At 57.6% G+C, this 27388-nt stretch overlaps 1 protein-coding gene across 5 annotated transcripts in view; it reads right to left on the bottom strand.

The window, feature by feature from the left end:
- DPP6 (dipeptidyl peptidase like 6) overlaps nucleotides 1–27388 on the bottom strand; it is an 846041-nt gene that overhangs the window by 83833 nt on the left and 734820 nt on the right. For all 5 annotated transcript variants that reach the window (XM_032483043.1, XM_032483045.1, XM_032483041.1 and 2 more), the window contains exons 9-10: nucleotides 4245–4399; nucleotides 2504–2601 (exon numbers count right to left, since the gene is read on the bottom strand). In XM_032483043.1, coding sequence (XP_032338934.1) covers nucleotides 2504–2601; nucleotides 4245–4399 — 253 coding nt within the window. The remainder of the gene's footprint in view (nucleotides 1–2503; nucleotides 2602–4244; nucleotides 4400–27388) is intronic.

A 27388-nucleotide genomic window follows, 5' to 3' on the forward strand; every position in this document is an offset into this window, starting at 1 on the left:
GGCGGAGACTGGTAAGCCCCAAACTTATGCTTACATCCTTGTCAGACTGTCTGCATATACCGAGCTCCTCCAGCGCCTTTGGGCTGGTTCTCACACCTCACTGGTGCTCTTGTTAGAATAAAGCCCCCGACACACGCTCATTCACTTTGCCTGAGAACCGCAGTCTGACAGTTTAAGGGAGATGTGGAGCGGGTGGCTGGAAACGGCCCTGAAGTTTTGAGCAAGGGCTGGGTGGGGTTCCAAAGGTGAGCGCGGTCAGCCACGGGGAGTGCCGGCAGCCCTGTGCCACACGCAGTAGCTCATTTAATGTCCACGACCACCCATAAGAGCAGACCTTCTTATCACTACTGTTTCTCTCCTTTTGCAGACGAGGAACCTGACTGACTCGGGGGAAGAGTGACCTGCTCAAGGTTACGGCCCCGGGCTCTGAACCCAGGCAGCCTGCAGGTGCATCTTCAATCTAAACCAGCGGTTCTCAGTCTAGGAGCACCTCTGCCTGTCACGCTGGCAGCCACATCCCCTGGGCGGAGGCAGGGAGGCTGCTGCATTCTCTGCAACGCGCAGGGCAGCCCCCCAGGCAGGAAGCACGGGCCCCAGGTGTCGGCGGTGCCGCGCGTGGGGACCTGCAGACCCCGCCCCACGCCCGCCGCCCGTCTCCCGCCTGCAGTCCTTCACTCGTTCGTAGCAGTCTGCTCAAGGTCTAGCTCTCCTCTGCATTGGAACCACCACGCTTCATTCATGCTAAATTCTCTGTCTAATGGATGCAAATAATAAGTGCTCAATAAACACACGCTCACATTTAGTGTGTGATTTCGGAGAGACCTGCGCGCACTGAGAGATCTCGAGGCTGCGGGTGGAGAAGGCGGTGAGAAAGTGTGACAGATCAGATGGCGGGTCTCCACTGCATCAGAAAAGCGTCGCCACCTTTAGCCCAGAAAACCGGGGCGAGCAGAAAACCCGGGGCCGCGTCTGAACAGCGAGGCCCGACCGAGGCTGATTTCTCACTGTCCTTGCAGCTAATCAAGCCTGCAGAAACAGCATCACCAAATTGACTAAACGAGATTTTCAATTAACTCAAACAGATGGCTTAAATTTTCCAGGTGACTTTTCCACATTAATTCAGAGAGCTGGCTGGACCAGGCCCCAGGAGGCTTGGCGGGGACAGGGCTGGAAGGAAACAATGAAACGCGTGGGTCTTCAGGAGAGAAGACAAAGCCAGCGTCAGAAGCAAAACGCCACCGGCCAAACTGAGCAGACCCCCCGACCAGCACAGACTGGGGGCCGCTCCCCACAGAGGGGCCGCAGGGGACTCAGGCCTCGGGACCAGCCACATGAGTGAGTGGGGGCCACTCCGGGGGGCGCCGGGCCTGCTCTGTCCCCTCAGGACACTACAGCACTTCACACGTCACCGGGGGTGCGGGGGGGAGAGCTGAAAGCCCCTCTCGGCATCTGCGGAGGCCCCGGCTTCCGGGCTGCGGGCGGCGGGTCCCACCCGGGGCGGCAGCAGAGGCGCCACAGGGAAGACCGCGCCATCGCAGACCAGTGGGACCAAGTGCCCGTGTGTGTGTCCCGGCACTGGGCCCGTGGAGGGGCCAGACTGGCTGAGCCCACGGCTCCTGCCCTTCTGGGAGCTTCCGGAAGCTACGAACAAGGCGGGGTTCTGTAACTGAATAGGGAAGACTCGGGCTCCAGCTGTGGCAAAACGTGCGCTGGGTATTTGCTGAGACTCAGGACGGACCGCTCCTGCCTTAACCCTCTTGTAGATGCGCAGGATCTCAATTCCCTCCTCTTCTCCGAGTCTCCCGCCAGTTCTCTCCGCAGAGAGAGGCTTAATGATCATAAAAGTGGGCTCTGGAGGGAGGATCGGCCCCCAGGCTGCCTGAACTTTGGGATGAAATGAAGCTGACACGCAGACCACTTCACTTGGATGGATCTCACCCAGTTGTTTTGAGCAGAAAATGAAATCCACCTAAATCAGTCATTAGTAACGAGACAGTCACCTCTGTCCACATGTCCCACCAATGACAAGGTTGTTACCTTACCAACTGGGAGCCCCGCTTCTTGGAACAGGACCCACCACTCGCTCCTGGAGCTGGCAAAGGGTGGTGATGTTGTAAACAACGCTCTCAGAATGGGGTGCCTCGTACAGAAGGTGTGACCACGTTGATTGTCCTGGAGAGACTGTTCCCCCAACGGATGCCCTTCGATGTCGGCCTGCGCCGGGCAGTGTGCCCCTGCTGGACACGTGTGGTTAACCAGACACCCCCCAACACCCCCAGAAACCCAGCCTCCAGGGAGGAGAATTTGGGCCTGACATCAGGTAGGAAATAGTGGCACTTGGTTGACTGGTGTTCCTTTCCCAGAAAACCAAACCACAAAGCAGTAAGGAAAACCTAAGCAAATGTACCTTCTCCTTGGATTTTTCAATTAGCATCTGAGTAAACCTGACCGTGCAATGGGCATCCATCTGACCATTATTTAGCACAAGGGGAAGGACGCAAACCTCATTCGCGGATCATCAGGCGGCGTCATCTCCAGGTCGTGGGTGGGTCCATTGAGGCCGATGACATGCAGGGAGATGCTGGGGTTTTCACATCCAGCCTAGGAAGTAAAGGGGGACAGGCGTAAGTGGCCTGGCGGGGCCGGGCGCCGAGTCCCCAGGAGAGCCACAGGCCGGCCCCCAGGGCCCGGAGCCCTGCAGGCAGGGGCAGCTCCTTCCAGCACAGGCGTCAGGACAGGGGGCGACTGCGCCCCTCCCTCCTCATTCCTCCAACCCCCGTCTGTCAACGCCCAGCGAGCACCATGCCCCTTGCCTGAGTGCAGGAGGGGAAAGAAGCTGGCCCAGGAGCAGAGAGTCCTGGATGCGGTGCCAGGAGGGCGGGCCGGCCCAGCGTGGGGAGGGTGGAGCCCTGCTCTTCCCTGCTCCCCGCTCACCTCTGCTGCCTCTTCCCGGGGGGGTGGTGCCAGCCTGACCGGGGCGGGGGAGCCGTGGCTGCTGGGTCTGACGCCCTCGTCCGCTCCCCCTGCAGAGGGAGGTGCTGGGGTGACAGTGGAAGCCAGCCCCACTCAGGGCAGGAGTCAGCCGGGCCACCAGCTCACGGGCTCTGACTTGGAAGGGGAGGGGTCTGGGGCGGAGACCAAATTCCATTGGCCAGAGTATGTTGGCTTTCTACCAAAACCTGAAGCCCAAATCCTGAGCCATCTGCCCCAGAGCTCACTGTCTGGTCAGGGCCGTACTGTTCTGGATCTCGTTACTTCACTCCTTGATCCGAGGAACTCCCATCACACGGCCCCCCAGGGAAGCCATTCCGTGTCTGGGTGGTCTCTGGCTCCCAGCCTCCAGGACTGTGAGGGGTAACTGTGCTGTGTAAGCCGCACAGCGTGTGCTGCTTGTTAGAGCCGAGCGCCTGACAGCCCAGGTGTTCCCTTTCTCAGGCCCGGGACTCGGGGAACCTCACTGGCCTTGCTTGGACATAACGGCCCCTCTTCCTGCAAACGGCTGGCAGGCCCGTATCTGGTGTGCAGGGCATGTGGCGTCATCCCAGGGCCCCCTGTGGCTTGAAGTCGAGGCTCAGGGCTCACTGGCAGAGGCTGGAGGCGCCCTTCCAGTAGCCGCGGGCGCAAGGGAGGACTGTCACCCAGAGGTGCTGGCGGACTGCGTCCACCCTCTGGACACCAGCCTGTCCCCAGTGGAGTGGGCGGGAGAGGCGTCAGGCCTCCCTTCAAGCCAGGATGCTGTGATCTGCTGACAAAGCCAGGTCTGTCTGTCCACCGCCCCCACCCCCCCCTCCTGCAGCCTTGCCGTTCTGCTGGCTTCTTGTGCCACCAAGTCGGCCTGGGACACAGTTAGACACAGTATGTATGGGTCAGAACGTGACCAAGCCCCAGACAGCCCAGCCCAGACCCAGGGGACCAGGGGCAGACAGGGGTCCCTCCGGCCTCCCAGAAGCCAAATTCTAAAAAAGGAGTTTGAGGAGAGCGTGCCCGGGAGGGGGCAGTGTGAGTATCTGTCGCCACTGAATCAGTCACAAGGGAGCTCACGTATTTGAGTTCTGATGAAGCTTAGACAAATCATTAACGGCAGTCCCGTTATTCCAAATAAAGTAAACCCGCGGACAGATCTGACTCCCTGAAGACGGGCCTTCAATGCAATGGAATGTGAAACAGTTGCCCCCCCCCCCCCCGTGTTTGCTGCACTGCCCCCCGCAGTCCGAGTGTCCCCGCCCCAGGCCCGGAGCGCTCACCTTGGGGTAGCGGTAGGGCTTGGAGGCGGGGTAGGCCGAGCCGGTGTAGGTGGGGAGCTCCATGACCGGCACACGGGAGTCATTGATGGCAGCGTAGGCCAGCCGCGTGCCGTCCGGGGACCACCAGTGGGCGATGTGGGTCTTCAAAATCTCCTCTAAGGGAAACAGACAAAGCAGAGAATTGTGGGCGGGCACGGACAGGGGTGGGGTGGGGCCGGAGCTGCTCCCTCACGAGGGCTGCTGGCCTGGGAGTCGCGAGTCCCTCTACAACTTTGAGGCTTCACTGTGCCCTGGATACACCTTCATTCAAGAGAGGCTGGGTGCTGACCTCCAGACCCCAGCGCCGTAAGCCCCAACCAGTCAGCCCAAACGAACAGGGCCTATTTGTCTGAAAACGGGGGTTTTTTTTTTGGCACAAATTTGAGCAATATGAGTTCAAAAAGTGCTTTTTAAAATTAAAAACATTTTTTTTAAAAAATTGAAGTATAGTTGATCTACAGTGGGTTAGCTCCTGGTGTACAGCACAGTGCCTCAGTCGTACACATATGTATTCGCTTTCACATTCATTTTCATTATCGGCTGTTACAAGACACTAAATACAGTTCCCTGTGCTGTCCAGGGGGCCTTGTTTCTAACAAGTGCTTTTTGAGCTGACTCCTCATTGTTCTGCTGTGGGTTATTACTGTAAGACGATCAGAAAAAGAGTCAGTTCACCCTGAAGCAGGGAACCAAAGTGAGAAGGTAAACTGCTGGAGGGTGAATCCTAGAAAATCCCAGATTAACTCGCAGGAGACGCCTGGGGTCCGTGCCTGCACGCGGACCCCCTCATACACAGCCCTGCAGAAGGAGAAGGTCAAAGGTGAGCCTGCTCCTCGCTCGTAAAGGAAGAACGCAGTTTCATCCCATGTGGCAGAAGCACAGAACGGCCCCGTCCTCAATGAGACTGAAATGGAGACAGCCGTTCTCTTAGGTTTCCGCCAGAAGCAGCCATTTCTACTTCCCGTCCCAAAACATCTAGGCTACGTGGAGTTCTGACTGTGGATGAGTTCTGCAGGGTCTGACTGTCTATTCCGGAAACGATGGTTCTGCTCTGTTTCTTTAACAAGCCAAGACAAGACACTTCCCAGGTGTGAGACGTCAGAGAACTGGGCCAGAGGAGCATCTTGGTGCTCAGCAGCGCCGAGGTCGCGGGATCCTTCCTTGTGCCTGATCTATACGTATTGCAGTTCCCCCAGCTTAGTTTTCAGAGTAGTGATCAGTGCATCTACAATCGCACACGTGAGTCCCACTGCCCCGTCACCGTCAGGTGAGACACTGGCTCTGCGAGCCCGTGGGGACAAAGTCACACCTGAGAACCCGAGACCACCCCGAGGAAACAACACGAGTGCGTCAAGCACGTGGAGAAAGACGTGAATCAGAACAAAGCCAAGGGATGCGGCCGTGGGAGGAGAGGGTCACAGAGGGAGCAGGAGCTGGACCGGCCTTGCCGGCCTGGCCTGGCGCTGTGGGGGGGGGGGGGCCGATGGCTGCAGGATGGTGACAGGACATGGAGGGGTGGGGGTCAGGGCCCTGCTGCAGTGGCTCCGAAGGCATCCCACAGCCAGGTGCAGGGACTGCGAGTGGGGCCCTCCGGCGGGGAAGGGGGCTGGTGGTGCCGTCTGTCCCTCCATCACCGGCTCCCCCGCCTGGTTTCTTAGTGGGAGGAGCCCTGACGTCTCGTGGGGCCTGCAGCAGCAATGCTGGGAGTTATGCCTCCAAAAAGTGCCATCCTCCCTCTAAGTAAGTCTTCCCTGCGCTCTGAGCGCTTGCCTCCGCCTGCCAGCAGCCTGCAGACGCCCGCCCAGGACCAGCACCGGACAGCGGAGTGCAACCACCAGGACGCCCCGCGCACCTGACACCCCGCCCCCCGGACCGCGGCACAGCTCATCGGGGAGAGGTGCTGAAGGCGCCCAGGGCCCTGGCTTCTGCCCTGGTTCTGCCACCTACAGCGTAGAAGAGGTCCCGCTCCAGCCCCCAGCCGTCAGCCAAGGGGCGCCGAGGCCGCCTCTCACACGTCCTCCTGCCCGTGCTCGGTGACCTGTGGCACCCCAGGGAAATGACTCAGAAGCTTTTCCAGAGCCGATAAGGACCCAAAGTTCTGCTGAGGCAAAACAAAACGAAACCCAAAAAAACCAAAAAAAAAAAAAAAAAAAAAAAAAGGAAGAAAGCCAACTCTCCATCCAGGGCTTGTAATTTTCCAGTGTCGTCAGCAGCCGGCAAAGTGACTTTCAGGTGCGAGCTTGGAATGAGGTGATTCGGAAACGACTTTCTACAGAAGCACCTGGCTTGTCTGGCCGGCGCGCGTGGTCGGGTGAGTAATAGACTCCAGCAGACGGTCTGCTGGAAAGAATAGGCACCGTTTGCAATGCAATTTGCAGCTGATTCTGCTCAATCGCTTCTGTGCTGCAGGCTCGGGGGGAGCAGGGCTCCGGGGGCAGAAGGGGAAGGAGGCGCCATCCACCCGAAATCGGCCTGCGAGCCTGGCTGCGGTGCTCAGGGCATATGGGTTCACGGCCAGCCCTGGAAAGTCCCAGCAGGAAAACGGAGGTGGCAACAAAGTCTTCTAGAACGTGCGCTGCACAGAAACCAGCAGACAACACAGCCCTGCAGACACAACTCATCTGTGGCTTCCCTTTAACCCTGAGCGACCTCGTGGGGGAGCACGGCTGGGCAGCAGGCTGGGGGGGGTCCTGCCACCTTCGCTGCTCGGGCAGTGCAGCCCCCTCCTCGTCCACCCGTGGTGTGTCCGCCTCCTTTCTAGACTTGCCCTCAGACGGAAAGGAAACACTGCTGCTTTGGTCCAGGGCAGGGAGTCGCACGTGCAGGGACGAGAGGGAGGAAACATGGGGGAAGGTGGGCCCAATGCTGGGCTGAGAAGCACTGTTTCTGTCACTTCCATCAGCAGATGCCAGAGTATTTGCCCTGAGTTCCATTCGCTGCTCAAAAAAAAAAAAAAAAAAAAAAAAAAAAAGAAAAAAGAAAAAAAAGAAAAAGGACCCCAGCTCCAGACTACAAATGTGCTGGCTGGTGGGGACCATACAGTTCGGGGTGGCAGACACCTGCTCAACGTTAGTTCCTGCAATTCCATCCCAAAGTGAGAGGACCGCAAATGAAAAAGAAATCCTGCCACGCGCACGGCCAGGCGGTACACGAGGGTGGCTTCCGTTTTTTTCCCTGAATGCCCTTGAACACGTTGTTCCCTGGCGTGTTTATTTTTTCTGTGAGTTAGTTGCTCATTAAAAAGATAATTAAGTGTAAGAAACTAAGGGGAAAAGGACCAGGCAGATGAAATCGTGACATTTTTGTGTTAATTACGATGTCCCTGCTCTGCAAACGTTTTCCTCAGGCTCTCCAGCTTAATGAGGCAGTTGGCTTAAACGCTGTGAACCAAATGTAGTTTACGGATAGAACTTTAAGGGAAAAAAATCTATTTTATCAAATGAACTGTGTGAGCCTTGCCTTGGAACAAAAGGAGAGACCTGCCTTTCTGAGCAGGAAGACACATCTTTCCTTCACCTCCCCTGTCCTGTCAGGAACCGTCTTCCACTCAAACGGGAAAGATACATTTTGGGAAGGGAGGAGGGACTCTCACTGCTGCACGTGAGCTCAGGCCTGACCTGCACCCTGGAAGCAGCCTCTGCATCAGATGTAAATGCTGGACAACAGGGGCCCCCAGGTCTGACAGAGGGTCACGTGGACCCGGGAGGGCGGCGGGGAGTCACAGCGGGTACCGGGAGCTGGAACGAGCCCGCTGTCCCCTGACTGCACCACCAGGCCGGACGCGGCGACCGAGTCTGGCTGAAAAGAAATCCCAAGGCGGGTGAGGGACCCACAGACGTGAGACGGGGGGAGCTTCCGAGTACCCTGGGGAGCCAGAACCCTACCACGCACGCCCATGTCCATGCGCTGTGTCTAGCTCGGGGGCGTGGAGGGCGCGGCCACAAACCTCCCTCATCCCTGCGTTTCTGAATGGCCAGAGGTCACAGACCGCCACGATGCCAGCCTGGCAAAACTTGGATCCCTCGTTCTCCCGATTTTAAATCGATCGCCTGCCATTTCCACACTGTTGTCTCCCCTGTATCTGATGCTTCAGCTCATTGTTGGCGCCACGCCGTGAACTCCCTGCTGCCTGGGTTTTCTGTCTGGAACGCAGTATCCAGGAAGTAGCCTGTGTTTTCTTAGACACACAATGCAAAGTCATAGACTGCCTCCAAGAGCAGAAAGTAAGATGCTCCCGAATTCGTAACTGCCGCAGGAGTGGCCAGACCGTCACTTAAAGCAAGAGGCTGGCTGGAGGACGTCTGTGCCTACGCGCTCTGAACCCCAGGTCTCACGAGCGTGACCAGTTAATCACCTTTTATTGTTTCTCCTGAAGCTCCAGTGAGAGTAAGGCTGTGGTCTCTGAGTCACACCTGGTCCGTGGATGAATTTGGGGATGATCTTAGGGCTCCTAGTGGCCTGGAGCAGACGGACACATCAGAAGCATCTTCCAAAAACCGAAGCCATAAAAGCCTCTTCACATTATTCTGGTTATTAACAGGTTCTTCAGTTCCCCCAGGGGGTTGTCTGTACCTGAGTATAAACTCCTCGACAGAGCTGGACACCTTGCTGAGTATGAGTCCTGGCCCTGGCTGACGTTTCTGGGCCTTGACGCTCTCCCATTGTGAAGAGGTGAGGCCTGTGTCCCCTCCCCTGGAACCACAGTGGTCCCTCTAAAGCAGCTGAATGGACAGGACGTGCAGAAGTGACGGCCTGCAGCCTCTAAGGCTGGGTCACAAAAGGCAGTGAGCCCCTGGGGTGCTCTCTCGCCGGGCTGCTCCCCCAAGACCCTCGCCATGCCGTGGGGAAGCCCGGCCACGTGTCGGGCGTCCCGGTCGGCACGGCTCAGGGCTCAGCGGGCGGCCAGGGTCAGCCGCGGGACCCGGGAGGTGGCTCCAGCCCAGCCTCCCGGCTGCCCTGGCTCCCCGGCTGGTGCAGAGGAGAGCTCCGCTTGCCAAGCTTGGCCCGACTGACAGGTGCCGCTGTTTTAAGCCATCGTATCTGGGCCACTGAGAACAACTTGAGCTCAGCAAAGTCTTGAACACAAAGATGGGGAAGGGAAGAGGAGCCCTGAGCTGGCGTGACGGGTTCCTATTCTTGCCTGGCCCTCTTTCCTGGGTTCCCCTACTCTCTCCTCTTCGTTTCCATCGCGGGCATCGAGGGAGCTTCCAGAACTTGTGTCGCTGGTCTATGCACCCGCTGCACGCCCAGGCGGGGGACAGCAGTCAGAGATGTTCTCTTGTTTCTCATTCATCTGATCGTGATTCATGCATCCATTCAGCCATCCACCCACCATTCACCCGGAGCAAACAGGCAGGCCACGCCGACGGGGACACACGGCGAAGCCGGCTCACGGTCTCACACGGGCTCGGAGGACGCGGCGCTCGCCCACTCGCACTCGGAGGTGGCACTTTAGAACAGCGCTGGCAGCCTGAATTCACGTTTATTGTTGAAGGCAGGAGTCCCCGCTGGGCCTCGACTGGGACTCAGACAAGCGTGAAGAGGCCGGGGGCACTGCTTACAGCCAGACTTCCTGAGGCTCGGGGAGAGGAGGGCCCGGCCAGCCGGTCTCTGGTCTCTGGTCCTGCTCCCGTGGCCCGGCCCTGGGGTCGGACCCTGGCCCCCTCTGCCTGCCCGCCGCCACCTGCTCCATCGTGCTGGGCGGGAGGGCAGCCGCTCCTGGAAGGAGGCCCCCCTCTCTGGAGCTGCCTCATTTGCAAGTAGAAAAGGCCTCACCGATCCCCTCTCCCCCTCCCTCCCCTCACTCTAAATTACTGTGCGGACATGAAGGAGGCACTGAGAGCACACGTGGGTCCTCATCAGGAAGCTAATCCAGTGACGATCAAACACACACGAAGGTCAGGGAGCCCTGAGCCAGGAGGCGCGCTTTCCAGGGAGAAGCGGCCGCGGCTGGGGAACTCGCCGTGGAGGATGAAGCCGGCGGAGACAGGGGCCTGGTGGCCAAGAGGCTGAAGACTCAGGGCCCTTCTCAGGCCCAACCTCACGTTCATTATCGGTGCTCTTTTTCTAAAAGAGATCCCCCCGATCACACAAGCTTTGGAACCCCACAAAACTGGGGTCTGTCCCACAGAAAAAAAGTGACTTTTGGCGAAAAATCCATCCCCAAATAGCATCGCCCAGGTTAACGGTGCCACCCGCTGCTTCCAGAGGCCTCACGCTCTCCCGGGGAGACCCGGTACCCGGCCCGGATCCCGCCTCTCCGGGCCTCTCTCCCTCGGTTGTGAAACGAGGGGCTGGCTTACATCACTGTTACTCAGGCTTTCTGAACAGGAGGACCCCATCTTACAGGAAAAAACTTGCAGATACCACATTCTAATTCAGTGTGAAATACTGAACGTCTCTTATAGAATACTTTATATTTCATGCAGCACAAGAGCACCTGCACATATCGGACAAACATTTAAATGTGCGGAGACATAGAGCTTACTAGGTCATCCGCATGTCCAGGTGTGGCACGGACTCACAGACGCCCCGACGAGGGCCCCGGCCGGCTCCCCATCCTGACTTCTTGGGGCCCTGACTGAGACGTGGGCGGAGCTTCCTTTGAGCAGATTCTAGAATGTCTACACCATCCTGCTTCCTGAGCTCTGACAGTAACCACCAGCTGTGAGCAGAGGTTTGCCAAGGCGGCGGGAGGCTGCGTTTACTGGAAAACCGGGGGTGTAGACCAGCCCGAGGGTAGGTCTGGCCGCAGGGCGCTCGGGGACGGCTCCTGGCCTCTCGGAGGCATCAGCGGCTCAGCACTCCGTCCTGCCCTCGGACGACCTGGGGGCGCCTTCAACAGACACATGGCTTCCAGTGAACTCTAAAGCCCCCGACACGCTGGTGCTGGTGAGTGGGGTCACGGGCCCTTGTTCAGGGTCAGTGCTTCCATCCGCCAGCCCAGGATCCCCTCCGCCGGGTGACCACACTGAGCACCAGCCATCCAAGTGCTGGGACAGATGCTCAGAGTGCAGAACAGACTAGTGGGGGACTGGCTTTTGTGATAAGGATCTCACACAAAAGGGAAAATCTCACCATGAATCAAGTAAAATGATACCTGAACACTGGCCTCCAACATCCTCAGGGCAGGTGGACAAGGTGAGAAGGGGCTCTTGCTGCAGGATGACTTTGCGTGAGTTTAAAACTCATCCAAGACCCCAAGAACTAAGGGCGTATCAGCCCAGTGACAGTTGTGCACTGTCTGGGTGGGGAGGGCGGGGTGCAGGGGAGAAGAGGGGACTCAGGTGAACTGGGCAGTGCTCCTGCAGACGCGACATAGGGCGGTCCCTTTCTGGGAGCCAGGGGAGAGAGGCTGCGTCTGATCCCCGGATGGACGGGAGGCGACGGGAGGACAGTGCTGACCGTGCGGCAGACCTCCGTGTCCTCCGTTCTGCTTTAATGTTCAAAGCATAGTGCAGTGCTAAGTCCGGTATCACACAGTACTGACCACCGGCAGAGGCTGGTCCAGGAGGGTTATGCCGCCCATCCTGGACGGCCTCCTGGAGAGGGGCCTGGGAGAGAGTGAAGGCTTTCGGGGGCAGCGTGACGAGCATCCTACCCTCCAGGTGTGTGTTGCTCTGGAGAATGGACCCTGGAGCCAGACTTCCCAGATTCACAACCCGGCAGAGCCCGCACAGGCTGTGTGACCTTAGGCCAGTGACTTAGCCTTTCTGTGCCTCAGCTGTCTCCTCTATAAATCAGAGATGATAGGAGAATCTGCCTCACTGGGCTGGGTTGTTGCCGTGAGTTAGGTTAGTGATTACACGTAAACACACTAGCAAGTCCTGTAAAACATCTGTTGCTATCACGGAGCCGCATGTCAGCCTGCGGGCTTTGGAGATTGACAGTCAGGGTCCCAACCGAGGGAGCAGAAGCAGCCCAAATGGAAGACGAGCTTGGATCCGGCGGACGTGGCCGCCAAGCGTGGGCCACTGCCGAGCCGCCTGGCCTCGCGCCTGGTGAGCCCGGGTGCCTGGTAACAGAACCACCTCGCGATCAGGGAAGCCTGCCTTCGATCGCCCTAGCTGGTCCTGGTCTCTGGGGGAGAGGAAGAGCGCAGGGCTCCCACCTCCCCCGAAGGGCCCCAGCGGGAAATCGCTGCCTCGCCAGGAACAAAGGGGGACACCTGTCCCGTGCCTGCAGCAAAACGGCCCCCGGAACAGCCCCCGCCCCAGTCCTCCCCACTCTCCTTTTCAGTAGTAAGGCCTCGGTGAGGACAGGATGCTAGGAAGGCAGGGCGGGTCCAGGCAAGGAGACGAAGGCAGAGCCTGCCTGGATCCAGGGCCCCTGATACAGGAAACACTTCCCAGCCCCTCCTCCAGCCCCAGGCCTGGGCAGATCATTCTTCTTTATTTCTTGCACCAAAACTTATGGGCACAAGGCTCACAGGCGTGTGTGTGTGTTTCAGTAAGTTTTCATTCACTCCTCAGAACCACCACTCCAAGTAGGTGCCACTATGACCTTCACTTTTCCCTCAAGGAAACTGAAGGGATAAAAGTTTCAATGAGGCGCTCAAATCCCACAGCGAGGACGGGGAGAGTCCTGAAGGACACGGCACCGTCTCTGGCACCTGCCCACCTCCAGCCCACTTTCCTTCCCTCTCTGCCCCCCGGCCCCGCTGCCCCGCTGTGGTTCAGATCCTGCGTGTGCCATGGAAGAGGAAGGGACATGAGGGTGGCCGGGGGCTTCCACAGACCTTAGATCATCCCGCCCAGGCTTACTCTCCTCAAAGCCAAAGGCCGGGCCGTCCTGCAGCCCGGGAGAGAGCTCGCCACGTGCGCCTGGCACTGACCAAAACGGTTGTAAATTTGGCTCCTGAGATGCACTCAATGGAGAAAAAAGAGGCTTTTCCACCACAATCCTCTGATATTAACTGAAGAATCTGTAGCCATGAGTGGTCGAGTGTCTTAGGTAAAACGTATTATCAGCCCTGTAATGATTTTTAATGTCCTTAGCTATGTTTTTCTTCCTGGTATTTTGCCAAAGTGGGTCCTTCTGTTAATAACATTCACAAGAAAGTTAAACATGATTGAGATTCTGAAGTTAGAATTTTAATTGGTTGGTGACTAAACTACCAGCCGAGATTTGCCACAGTTTGTGTTTAGGAAGCGTTTCCTCAAAGCGCTGACTGCATGTTGTCCTCCCCTGAGAGTTAGAACCCCTCACTACAAAGCAAAATTGCAGTCCCAAAATTACACGTAACATTTGTTTCATACGTTGGCTTTGGCTTTGCAATTATAAGATGAAAATGTTTCCTCTTGGGAAGCACTGCAGAAAAGCCCATTATACTGCACATTTTCAACAGAGCAGCAGTCACCTTAATCAGCCTGAGCTGTTCTGCATAATGACTTCTTAATACTAGTGAAGACATATTTTAAAACTCATGGATATCAAAAATAATTTGTATCAGGAAATTAGGTCTCACGTTTTTGTGGGTTTTTTTTTTGAAGAGGAGGGTTAATTAATTGTAAATTATAAACAGCACTCCAAACAGTTTCTATGCCCAACTGCAGCAAATTATTAATTATTCTTGTTCAAAGAACAAGAGCCTGCCTTTCGACTTGTACAGATACTCCCTGACGAGGGAGAAACGGCTTGAGAACTCAGTGTGGATGAGGGGCTGGGGCGGTGTGGTTGCCACGGGTACAGTCATAGGATGCTGCCAGGCTGCTTTCTGGGACGGAAGGACTGAGCTCAGGGCTGAGCCACTCCACCAGCACCCGTGTCCCCACCCGCCTGCACCCCCTGAACTTTCTGGGACTGCTGCCGCGGCCTCGAGCTGCACCCACTCAGGGCACTGGACTGACAAGGAGACGAGAGCCTTACTCTGCTCCCAGCCCAGACCGCGGGCCTGGGTAGACAGCTCCTTCTCCAACACAGGCTGTGCTCGTGACGATGAGGGAGGAGCGAGACGTGGTGGTGGTGGCTCTGTGGAGACGCTCCCCGCCCCACCCCTTCCTTCAAAAACAGCCGCAGGGGGTGGCGTGGTGCGGGGACTGTCCCGGGGGAGAGCTCCACGGGTTTAACTCGAGGACAACCCTGGTAAATCCACAAATGACGGCTGGTCTCAGCCCCCACTCGGCGCCACCCAGGCACAGGGGCCGCCTCTGCGCTCCGGTGAGTAACCCAGTGGACACCCGTGGACAGCATCACATCGGGCCACTGCGCAATGACATGCGCTCCGTAAAGCCCGCACTGACTCCTGTTTTGTGACTTTAGAAGCCCAACAGTTGAGCTTCAGTTCTCCAGCGCTCGGAGGTAACGTACGGTTTGGAGTCTGGGCAGGACTGGAGGGGGGGAGGCCCCAACCGAGGCGGGGAGTCAGGTCGTCTCTGGGGAGGCCTCCCAGCTCCTGCCCCGGTGCTGCTCACATCCATGGAGAACACCCCCCACCCCAGACTGGAGGGGAAACCGCCCACACGGTGCAGGGCGCACAGCGAGACTCGATGGATGAGGTGATCAGGGCGAAGGTGGGGGCCTGTCCCCTGGGGCCACACCCGTCCACAGGCCTTTCCCTGCCTTTGACGTGGACCTACAGACGCCTCAGCTCTCCAGGCCTCGGACTGCCCACGATTGGAGCAGCCCCCACAGCGCACCGTCCTCCAAAAGCGCCCTGCAAACAGGAAGTGCTCAGCAAGTGCGAGGACCACCAGTGCCGGCGGGACAGCTCCGAAATTCCCCAACGGCCACGTTCACCCAGGGTTCACCAGGAGCCAGGTCGCACTGCCCTCACCCCAGCACCTGCCCCACGGAGAGGCTGGCGCGCCCCGGTGCGGCTGGAGTCCGGCCTCTGCGCGGTCGGGAGTCCCTCATCCACCCGCGTGCCGGCCAGGAGGGAGGGGAACCACGGCAGGGCCACCAGAAGCCCCCGGTCTGAGGTGTTGGGGCCTTGCCCAGGTGGGCCAGACTCCTGACAGCATTTCCTAACCATGAACCCCTCAGACAAAGCCTTCGGTTAGAGAAACCCTGGGCCTCAGAAGAGGGAGCGTCTCAGCTCCCTGCAGGGAGAAGTCGGGGAGCCAGGCTGGCCGCCCCGCACGCCAGGCTCTTGCAGTGCGCGGATTCGCGGTGCGGATTCCAGATGCAGACGGGTCCTGCCACCAGACCCTGCCTCCCTGTGCTGTACAGTAGGACCTTGCTGTTTCTCTATTTTATATATAGCAGTTTGCATCTGCTAAACCCAAACTCCTAATTTATCCCACCCCCACATTTCCCCTTTGGTAACCATAACTTTGTTTCCTGTGTCTGTGAGTCTGTTTCTGTTTTGTAAATAAGTTCATCTGTGTCATTTTTTTTAGATTCCACGTATAAGTGATATCATATTTCACTAAGTATGATAATCTCCAGGTCCAACCATGTTGCTGCAAATGGCATTATTTCATTCTTTTTAATGGCTGAGCAATATTCCACAGTGTGTGTGTGTGTGTGTGTGTGTGTGTGTGTGTGTGTGTGTGTATATCACATCTTCTTATCCAGTCCAGTCTGCTGATGGACACTTAGGCTGCTTCCAGTCTTGGCTATTGTAAATAGTGCTGTTTGAACACAGGGGTGCATGTATTTTTTCGAATTAGTTTTTACCTTTTCTGGATAAGCTCTGGAGTGAGATTGCTGGATCATATGGTAAGCCTATTTTTAGTTTTTTAAAGAACCTCCATACTATTTTCCATGGTGGCTGCACCAATTTGCATTCCCCCCAGCAGTGTAGAAGGGTTCCCCTTTCTCCACACCCTCTCCAGGATTTATTGTTTGTGGACTTTTGAATGATGGCCATTCTGCCTGGTGTGAGGTGATACCTCATCGTAGTTTTGATTTGCATTTCTCTGACAATTAGTGATTTTGAGCATTTTTCATGTGCCCATTGGCCATTGTATGTCCTCACTGGAGAAACGCCTGTTGAGGTCTCCTGCCCATGTCTGGACGGGGCAGGCTGGTGTTTGTTATTGAGCTGTAGGAGCTGATGCAGCCCAGAGCCCTCTTCCCGTGTCTCCACCGTGCTCCCTCCCGTCCCTGCCCGCACGGCACTCCTCGTGTAAGAGAGAAGGTCTCCAGACACTCTCAACAGGAAGTGCTCCCCCTGGAGCTTCTGGGGGACCCCAAACCCTATAGAGTGGAGAGCCTCCAGGTGATTTTTCAAAGTTGTGCCTTTGGAACTCGGAGGGGAGGTGCCTTCCCGTGAGGAGAGGACCCAGCTCAGCACGCCGCCCTGGTCCTGCTCAGACCCCTGCCTGCAGCCTGCTCTCTGGATGCTCTCAGACCCGCTCAGGAGTGCTTGGGCTCACCCCCTCCCAACCCGGCTGCTGCTTCTGTCTCTGACAAATGCTGCAGGAAGGACTAAATTCACAGCGAGCCAACACCCTGACTCTGGCACCAATGGGCCTGGTGTCCCCTGAGCTTCGCCACAATCTAGTGGGATGGGCAGGGCAGGTGTTCTCAGCCCCGTCCTACTGCTGACCGGACGCCCACCTTGTGCCCGATATTGCGGCCACCCCACAGTATCCTAGTGACCGCGGGGCTGCTTCTCACAGAGGAGGACGCGCAGGGACACCGGCAGCTCGCTGGGAGGGAGTGCCAGAGCCGGACCAGACTCCAGCGCCCAGGAGTGTAGACTGGAGACCTCCGTGAGGAGGGACCGGGTTGTTCACCTGGATCACGGGTCAGCAGCAGGCAGGGCTGGCTCGGTGTCGGATCCTGGTCTCCTGAGCTTCCCACAGCGCGGCGGGGCCTGGCCAGCCAGAGGACGAGCCTCCGGCCCGTGTCCGGTGCTCACCCCGCGCAGTCTGGTGGCTCAGGCTGCGGGCCAGCATTTGAGGATGCCATCTGCCTGGGTCACGCCAGCATTACAGACTGTCATCTTTTAATGAGGCAGGACGCAGGTCAAAACAGAATGCAGTCATGAGATCACTTCTAAACAAAACGGCCCTGTGGGCCCTCGCTGTTCATTAGCTCCTGTCTCCTACACCCCCCACTGCTATACATACTGGGGGAGTCAAAGTGCCCTGGGAAATCCGGGTCCTGGGAAATTGCAGAAGACATAAATAAGACGCCTGATGGATCTGTACTCAGAAATAAATGGCCTCATTCTAAATACAGAAAGTCTTATTTATTCCTGCGTGCCTCTGCTGCCTTTTTCCTGCCACTAAATATTTTATCTGAGGTGCTGAGAGCAGAATTAAATGGGGAGTTAAAAAAGAAATCAGCGAACGTCAAGCCAAGAGGCAAAAGGAGTTTTTACCTCGCTGGCTGGCGGCCTCCCTCGCTCATCTGTGCGTGGGATGTGCGGATTACTCACCGCAAGCTTCCTAGCACCTTCCCAGCCACCCGCTAACGTCCGCACATCAGGACCCGGCACAGGGACCAGCGCCCGACATGCCCAGGCTGGCTGCCAGGGGGCAGCATCCCTCCCCCGTCCTCAGGGAGGAAGAAATGAGTCAGTCTGATTTTCCGTTCCACGGCAGAGACCGCTCAGATGTTCATTATAACCTTGCTGGCTGCTAATTTGTAGCTTCTCCAAACACTCAGGTAGACTGCCTTCAATCTCCTTTTTCATACTGGGGGAGAAAAGACAACAAACGCGTCTCCTGGTGGCTGGAGACTTAAGCAGGAAATTGTCAAGACATGGAAACAACCTAAATGTCCATGGACAGATGACTAGATAAGGAAGTTGTGTATATACACAGTGGAATACTACTCAGCCATGAAAAAGAATGAAATAATACCATTTGCAGCAACTTGGATGGACCTGGAGAATGTCATTCTAAGTGAAGTAAGCCAGAAAGAGAAAGAAAAATACCATATGTGGAATCTAAAACAATTATGCAGATGAGCTTATTTACAAAATAGAAACAGACTCAGACATAGAAAACAAAAGTTACGGTTACCAGGGGGAAAGGTGGAGAGAGGGATAAATTAGGAGTCTGGGATGAGCAGACAGTAGCTACTATATACAAAATAGATGAACAAGGTCCTACTGTACAGCACAGGGGACTCTGTTCAATACCTTGCAGTGACCTGTAATGAAGAAGAAAATGAAAAGGAAGGTATGTCTGTACACGTATGACTGAAACATCGTGCTGTGCACCAGAAATTGACACAACATTGTAAACTGACTACTTCCAAAAAAAAAAAAATTAAGAAGCTACTCTTGCAAGGGGCGCCCAAGACCTTTGATGACTCACTGCAAACCCATCTGCCGCATAAATGCAACTCGGCCACAGTCCTGGTCGTTCTCCTATGTGAAGGGCAGTGTTTTAGGGCCCCAGTGATGCCAGAAGGAGACAGTGATGCTGAGCGCAAGCAAAGGCCTCACACTTCTGTTAAAGCGGGTATCTGAGCAGCTTACCTGGAATCGACCTTTCTCTCTGTCTTTCTCCTTCTCTCTGCCTTTGTCTCTGTGTCTCTGTCTCTCCCACCTCTCTGTCTCTCTCTGTGTCCCTCCCTCAGCCCCCTCCCATCTCTGGCTGACTGTCATCTGTTTTAACATCATCTGCTTCGGCAGGTCTCAGAGCAGAGAAACTCAGTTCCTCTCGCCCGCCCCTGCATCACCTGAGTCCGAGTCAGGGAAGGCCCGTCCCCCCGGGAAGGCCGTCTCCCCGGGAGCCTGAAAGGGCTCTACCACGTAGTTTTCCGTCCCCCCTTCAGCGCTGTGTTCCCTTAATGCCGACTCTCCCAGACTCAGCTCAGTGCTGCTGAAGTGACTGCATAAACTCCAGCTCACAGAAGGAGCCCCGCAGCGCAGCGTCCCGGACGTGACACGGCGCAGCCTGCGCCAGGGGCGCAGCGCAGCAGTCACAGCGGGGGCGAGACCGCGGCCTCGCCCGCCCCCCGCAGCCCTCAGCCGCAACCGCGCGCGACCGTTTCTCGTCTCTGGCCTTTATTCTCTGAAGCTGCGTGGCCGTCAGAGTGTGGTACGTTACGCTCCCTGAAGAGTCCAAGGAAACCTTCGTTTGGGCCAGGAACACGGGGCGCTTCCGGCACTGGGGTTTGGGGAGGAGTCGCCCAGCCCTGAGGTCTGTGCCTCTGTCCCTCAGTTCCGGGCTCCCTCGACCCCAACACCCTTCAGGAGCCAGAAGGCGGGCGGAGGGCCGCGGCGGGATGCGGACTGTCTGAGAGGAAGCAGCCGGCCCCGCCCGGCACACGGGAGGACAGCATCGCTCATCAGAGCCAGGAGGGGAGGCCCGGAATATTCCCTGACCTCCTCCTGTGTGTCGGTCCCCATGCCCAGTGGTGCCATGATGTGGCAGGACAGCCAGAGTCTCTAGCCATCAGCTTCTCCCCAGCTATTTCATAAGACTCCCCATTAGGACAAGCTTAACTCTGCTGGGTCACATCCCCCAGGATCTCAACCTGCAAGTGTGCAGTGAGTGACAGACGGAAGCTGGAAGAGGACTGGGAACCCGGTGGTGTTCATATCATGAGAAAGAAATTTAGAAAAAATTTTTAAGGAATTAGCTTTCGAATTAATGGATTAGTGGCTGGTTGGTTTTCATACTTTCATGTTTCTACAGTCTTACATCAGAGTAGATGGTCCTGCCAAAGTGTCTCAATGGTGTTGAAGACCTGTACTACATAATTAGAGCGTGTTATGCACCACCTTGGGCACGTGGTCCAGAATCAAGGATTTTGTTACGTGCAGTTCCTCACACTCCCCACGTCTGTGTAGAGACACGGCCGGGGGATTTGTTGGGGGAGAGGATTAACAGTGAGCAGAAACCGGGCGATGGGGATGTGAGGACGTCGGAGATGATGAAGACAGTCTGAGCCGGACACTTTAAGGAGCCGCAGACCTCAGGCTGCCCAGCAGAGGCGCAGAACCACACCCTCCGGCAGTCTGGCGGTTTTGTCCCGAGGGCTGGGCAGAGCCTGCTTCCTTCAAGAAGTGACCCTGTAACCTCCTAGAAGGTCGGGCACCTTCCCAGCAATATCTGCTTAAAATCCCAACACGCTCCAGGCTCAGCAGCCACACAGCTGTTTGGTTTTTCTATTAATAAAGCAAGTGCCAGATGCACAAATTCCTGCAAAAAGAACAAGGTGCTGGATGGATGTTTTTCCACCGAGAGCGGCAAGGTCACCTCCTCTTTGGGTATGCCTGGCACCCAGGAGTTCCAAGGCTCAGGGGCCGTTTCCCATTGAACGGATGAGCCTTGGCCTTGGAGTAAAGCCCAGTGTAGACGGAGGGGCTGACTCAGGGGCCTGTGCCCAGAGGGAGCGGGTGCCCTGCCTCCTGGGGGACGCTGGGCCTTGCTACTCGGGGGCTCAGAGTCACAAGTTGTGCGGTGGGGACACTGGGCCTGCGTGCTGACCTCCACCCGGTGCAGGAGTCACTCCAGGACAACACAACACAGTGACCCCAACCCCCTCTGCTTGGCCTTCCCAGGACCACCTCTCCTGCAGCAGGGAGGCTAAGACGCAAGGCGGACTGCAGCCCACGCCCCGGGCTGCCCTTCCAGCCCCGGCCCCGGTTCACGGAGTCAGAGACAGGAGCACGCCTTCCCCAGGGTGCGTCGTCCAGGCGGCTCTGAGATGCAGAAGCCAGGCTGTCACTTCACCCCCGCCCCTTTCCAAGGGCAGCCTTTCGCAAAGAGAAAAGCCGTATCGAAAAGGCAAATTTTATTGGAAGAAAGAAGAGGGGGTAAAAAAGAGAGGCAGGCTGGGGGCAGGGAGGAGGCGTACCAGAGGCACAGGGTGCACCTCTCCCCAGCACGCAGGGCCCCGTGTGGGCAGCAGAAGGGAGGAGACAGGGCTGCCCTGGGCTGTGCCCCACCCCCGCTTTACTGCCGGGGTGCGGGGCTCCCGCCACCCACCGACGAGCCTGAGGACAGGGAGGTGCCTCACTGCAAAGTCCCCTGTGCGGATACAGACTTCACGCTGCAGGCCCAGCACAGACGTTAAGCATGAAGCGCAGCCGGGGGGGAGAGCAGCCTCGCCTGGTCCGTCCCGCAGTGTCTCCAGAGCAGGGAGAAGACACCGAGGCCCAGAGAGGGTAGGAAGCGGGCTCAGTGGCGAGAGGGCAGAAGCTGGCCCGGCCTCTGAGCCGCAGGCAGAGCTGTTCCGAGCACCTGCGAGCACGGAGCCTACCCTTTCCTCCAAGGGTTTGCTGCCTCATTTCAGCAGAAGTGTTAGCAAAGCTCTCGATGCAAAAGGTCTCACATCCTTACATGACTTAAGGAGACAGAAAAGACTAAAAGGAACTGAAGTTCCCAAGGGCATTGGGACGTCAGCCACAAATACCCAAAGTTCATTAAGACTCTGTAACGAAAAGATGAAGATGTGTTTGTCTTAGTCTCACAATCGATGCATAATTAAAAGCTTTAAAAATATAACCACGGAGCATCATGTATTATTTATCAGAATCTCTCAGGACTAGGTAGTTAATCGTGAGAAACCTTCCTCAGGACCAGTGGGAACTCTCCGCACGTGTTTAGGCAGCGTTTTCCCCGCAGACGTCTCATTTCTGATTTCACAAGTCCAGGCAGGCTCTCCCCTCACACGAGTAAGATCATCAGTTACCTTTCGGAGACACTGACAAGCCCGCACTGGAAAATCAAACGCAGATTCTGCTCCGGACCCCGAGGACCGGGGTCTGCCGTCCAGCCGTTTCAGTGTCACACGAGGCCGCTGCAGTGGGCCTGGCTGTCCAGCGGTCCCTCCCCTGCAGTCGGGGGCTGCTCACTGGGAAGCACATCCGTTAACACAGGGACTCCGAGGAGATGCCCAGAAGGAGGGAGCACGTGACACTGACCGGCCTTCTCGTGGCAGCAGCAGCCCCACAAGCCGGTGATGGGGGTGAGTCCCCCCACTCCCAGCCATTAAGCAGGAGACAAGGTGAGCTTGCAAGGACAGGAAGTTTCGGACCCCAGCTGTTTCTCAGACGGGCCAGCGCGGGCACGTGGCGTTTCTATCTGCAGCAGCTCCTGACACCACGTGTGTTCCGCGCCGACGGCACGCCCTCACCCGGGCCCCACCCCTCCCAGCGCTGGGCGGCGGGGGCAGCACTGAAGCCTCACTGGGCCCCCCACACCCAGCTCCCTCCGTGGCCCCCGCTCTCTGGCTGCCCCTCAAGCTTCCCATCGGTTCTGAGGGACCCACCAGCAGCAAACTCCTCTTCTGCTGTGACCCCAGATCTGGGGTCTGCCGCCCGGATGCGGCATCTTTAGTGTTGCTTCCCTGGCAGGTCCGGTTCCCCCTGCTCTGGACGGCGGCTGGGTCGGCACTTCCCGGCCCTGGTGACCAGCTCTGGGGGATGAGCTGCGGGCAGGAGAGCCTGCCCCGTCAGTTCCAGGCCAGCGTGTGTCCCCCAGAACAGAGCGCCCCCTTCTCCACCAGCATGCTGGCTGGCCCTGCCTGAGGCCCTGGGCCGCCCCGGGGAGCAGACCCTGGAGGGGTGGCTTCTCCTCGCGTTGAAGCCCTTCGGTGGTGCTTGGTTTGCTTTGTGTGCGTTATTCACAGCCTGACCGTGCCTTGCCCTTCCTGCCTCCTCTGACCAGGCTGATTTCAGCCCAGGGGGGAGGATGCCGGGCTGCAAAGCAAGGTCACGAGCTCGGTCCTTAGCTCTGAACTTGACGGGAAATTCCAGGTCAAATTTCCAGTATCTGTTTCCATCGGCAGGGCCCCCGCCGCCCCCCAGACGTCCTAGACTACCATCCAGCGTTCTACAGCGGAACGCGTTCCTCCCTCAGCCTGCTCGGCGGTCTCGCCCCAGCTTTGGCTGCATCACCTTCAGTGGAGAGCTGTCAGAGAGACATCTGGAGACCGACTAGGATGATGCCCAGTCCCCACAACCGAACGGTCCTGTCTATCGTGTGGCTGAAACCCCAGCTCTCACTGTGCGTGCCCAGGGCGCAGAGGCAGTGAGACAGAATGCTGACCAAAGACCAAAGCACCCGGGCACCGTGGCCGTCAGGAGGCGGTGATGGTAAGTACGGGAAACAAGGAGCCACGAAGGGGACGATTACGGGCAAGACATCTCTGCAAGTTTCTCTCGGGAGAAACCCAAGACCACCACGTGGCCCTCAGCCCGCACCTGGGGGCGCGCTCCGGGGATGCCGTGCTTGCAGCTGCCCGGGTCCAGCCTTCCTGTAAAGACACCTCTGCCCGCTTCGTGGCAGACGCTCGCTCTGCGCTGGGCACACGGCCACCTGAGACTCGGTCGCGTCCGACAGCAGGGCGGGCAGGCGGGAGCTTTACCCTCAGAGAACATCTCACCTCCACGCGCTGACACGGAATGGCGCGGACGGCAAGGTCACATGGCGCTGCCTCCCGGCGCCTGTGCTCTCACGGCTATGATCTTGTCTGACCCCACAGTGATTCTCTGGGGAAGGTGCCTGAGCTCTGCCTTTTCAGATGAGGAACCTGAGGTCAGACAAGGTACGTGACTTCCTCAGGGTCAGCGGGCCCTAAACGGCAGTGCAGGGACTCAAACTCAGGCCGCTGGGCTCTCAAATCTGCGCCCTGAGGGGTGCGTTTCACTGGAGCTGGGTGTGTCGAAGGCTGAGTGCCCAGCAGGCCGTGCCAAGGTGATGGACGGTCCACTCACATCTGAGCACCGATCAAGCCTATCTGCGGAAAGTGAATGCAGCTTTCGTGCACACAGTGGGCAGGTGGTTAGGAGGCCAGGTCTGGAACCACTTACTGGCTGTGCGACCACAGGAAAGTCACTTAACGATGCTGAGCCAAGTCTCCACAGCTGGGGCCGGAGAGCAGCAGTGCTCCCTTCCCACAGAGGGTTCGACACGTTATTCTACACCAGGCCCGGCAGGGGACGGGCTTGGCCAGAGCTGGGGGTTCCTGCTCTCGTTCCTGCAGCAGATGAACCGCGAGCCGCACGATTAGGAGGCGGCATGCAGCCCGGTCAGCGGCAACGCTACCCCGTCGGCGCCTCGGATGGGGATGGCCACCGTCCCTGCTGCCTCCCCTGCTTCCTTTATCCCTGCGGATAAACCTGAAGCTCACGATCACAGTAAGGGTGACAGTTCCCGTGGCTTTTCAATAGCCAGGTTGTGACTTTTGCTGAAGGAAGTTTGCAGAAATGAATGCCAGTGACACTGAAAAGAGGGAGCCCAAATGATTTCCTTGGGAGGGTTTCTAGGATTCCTGTGTCCAAATTTTGGAGCTGAGGCAGCACCCAGAGGACAGGTAAGAATGTGGAGGGACCATCACGACTGGGAGACGTGCGGGCAGCAGGGGGTCGCAGTTCACCTCTGGTGACTATGGTCTACATCTCACGTGGTCAGCGGCAGTCACGGTTCACCTCTGGTGGTCAGTGGTCAGTGGAGTCACGGCTTACCTACTGCAGGAATAAGGAGTGGGGCTGGGGATGATCTGATGGGACCTGAGGAGAGGAAGTGGAGGGCCCAGCGCGGTGGGCGAGGAGACCCGTGGTAGCCAGCTGGACCGCGTAGACTGGCCATCACCTCCCCACGCACCTGGCGGTTTCAGTCCCTGCCTTTGACCACTGTTCTTGTGCACAAGGACCTAGAAACCTGAAGACGTCCGTCCCTGGGTCAGAGAAATTGTAGACGGAACGAGGGGAGACGAAGGCCATCCCCTCCACGCCTGGGCCGGAGCTGAGTGGGGCCCCGCTGAGCAGCCTTAGGCTCTTCTGTGTTTCTCCACAAGGTGAAATGCACATGTGCCCCAGTCAAGGTCACTGACACTGTCTGGAGCTGGAGACGAGGGCTACACAGGAAAAGCGCTCGCTTCACTTACACGAAAGACCGAAAGCACTAAGTTACTGCACGAAAGGTCAGCCGTCAGGTGCAGCCAGTGCTCAGGCCAGCAGCTCTCAGGTCTGGGGGCAGTTCCAGGTGCCGATTACCTGCAGGTGTTCCCACTGTCACCTTCCTTTCTTATCCTTCTTCAGAAGTCATGGGTGAATTGAACATCATTTTTAAGTATTTAATTTCTGCGAGCCATCATGAAGCATCCTTCTGACCGAGGCACCAGACCTTTGGTGCTCACAGAGAACAGACCGGTCAGGTGTCGGTGACAAACGGGGGATGTGACTGCAGCCTGGTGAATCTAAACGCAGAGAGAAGGTTCGGAGAGATGTTCATTCCGCACAGGTGTCCTCTCCAGGTTGAGTAGGAAGCCACACACTTGCTCTGTAAACACATCACAGCCAGTAACTCAGGAGTGAATAGACTTTAAGAGTTTTCAGAACTGACACTGGGGGGCACTGTTCTGAGAACTGTCCCCGTGTGGGCTCCTTTCATTTCCATCAGACCTCAGGGAACAGATCGCTGTGACTCTCGCTTTTCAGATGAGAAAACAGAGACACAAAGGGTTACATACGCATCCAGGTCCACGCGGCTGGTAAGGGGTGAAGCCACATTCGGAGGCAGGCACAGGGGCCACAGAGCCCTGCTCCTGACCGCAGCTCTGCCGCCCTCGCAGGACAGGGCTTTGTGAAGCCGATCACAGGCTTCTGGCAACTCAGAGAGAGGTTTCCCGGTCTGACCAAGACTCCCAGCACGCACATCAGAGAAGTAACCCGCACTGAGTCGGAAGAAGCACAAAGCCATGGTTTGAACAACAGCGCACGGGACTGACCGTGATTCCACGTCTGTGGGCTCCTGGCCGTGCTGCTTACTCTAGAACCAGCGGGCCAGCCGGAGCACTGCGTGGCGGGGGTGTCAGCTCCCTGCATCCCCACCAGATGCAGTTCGCTGGCAATGAGGTGCCCTAGCCAGGAACCTCAGAGATGTTAGCACTTGAAGAGCTCAGTCAAGAATCTACACTCCAGAGTGGCTCTGTCAGCACTGCAGAGCATCATATCTAAATGTATGTCAGGGAGTTTTAAAAATAGCACAAGAGGCATTGAAACCCCTCCTTACTGATGAAAATCTGGTGTGCAGTACCCCCCCACCCCACGTCTAGCAGTCCACGGCGAGGGCTGTGCGCTAGAAGGCTGTGGCCGTGGGCAGTCCCAAACCGGCTCAGGCCACTTATGACATGTGCAGAGTGGGCCGGACACACTGACCGTCCACGCAGGACACAGCCCACACAGCTCACCAAACATTTAATAAAGCACGAGTTTAGCTCAGATCCAATGCGCACGGTCCACGGGGACAGTACTTAGCGATTTCGTTTTGCCTGGGAATTTAGAAAGATTGGGGGGTCGTCAGGGAGGAATTCTTCTTTATGGGGATACATTTCCTAGTGGGGGCACACAGACTCAGATCACCCCGCCGATCTCCTCTGCGCTCCAGGTCGCAATCATGTTTCCCATGAAAGCCGTTCCCCCAGTCCACTCCCTGCCTCCTCAGACAACCGAGATCATAGGGCGTGGGGTCACCCCAAAAACACACTCAGGAAGGGACTCGGCCCGTCCACCTGGGCCCTGGCCTGTGGCTGAGGCCTCTCAGAGCACCGCCTCCTTGCACACGGAGCTGCTGACTCTGGGAGGGACGCCTGAGGAGGCCATGTGAAGAACTGCATGCTTGCCCCAGCCTCGCCCCAGCCTTGCCGGGCTTTGCAGCCTCTGGATGGAAGTTTGAACGTGAAGGGTAAGGACCACATGACTAGGCATGGGTGTCAGACGGGCAGCTCTGACGATTCCAGCTTAATTAGCAAGGCGCTAGCGGCTGTCATGCACGGGCTGACTCCAGCGCGCAGGCCGACTCCAGCGAGCAGTGCTTCCAGCACATTCTGAGCTCCAACTCAGGATGCACAACACATGCCTCCCCTGCAGAGCTCTGGGAAGAGGCCCTACTGTCTCCCACCCCCTCCACACCAGCACCAGCTCGGGGACAGGGAGAGGAGCCCGGGGGTCTCCCGGGCAGGTGCGCAGAGGACAGAGCATCATGGGGGCCGTGCCCCCAGGGGGAGGGGGCGGCCCCCCAGGGGGGAGGGGGCCTTCAGCAGCACCGGGGCTACGGGAAAGGGGAGGCAGGGAGAAAGGAGAAAGAACAGAGGGGAGTGGGCAAGGACACACGCTTCCCGGCCTCACGCTTCTTACCCCTGGTCACTGTCAACTGGGCGCCGCCTGACCGCGTGGGCCCTAAAGCCGAGCGGACGGGCTGACACCAGAGCACAAGCCGGGGGGGGCGGGCCGTGCTCAGCTTCAC

Source organism: Camelus ferus, chromosome 7, assembly GCF_009834535.1.
Source record: "Camelus ferus isolate YT-003-E chromosome 7, BCGSAC_Cfer_1.0, whole genome shotgun sequence".
Classification (NCBI taxonomy): domain Eukaryota; kingdom Metazoa; phylum Chordata; class Mammalia; order Artiodactyla; family Camelidae; genus Camelus; species Camelus ferus.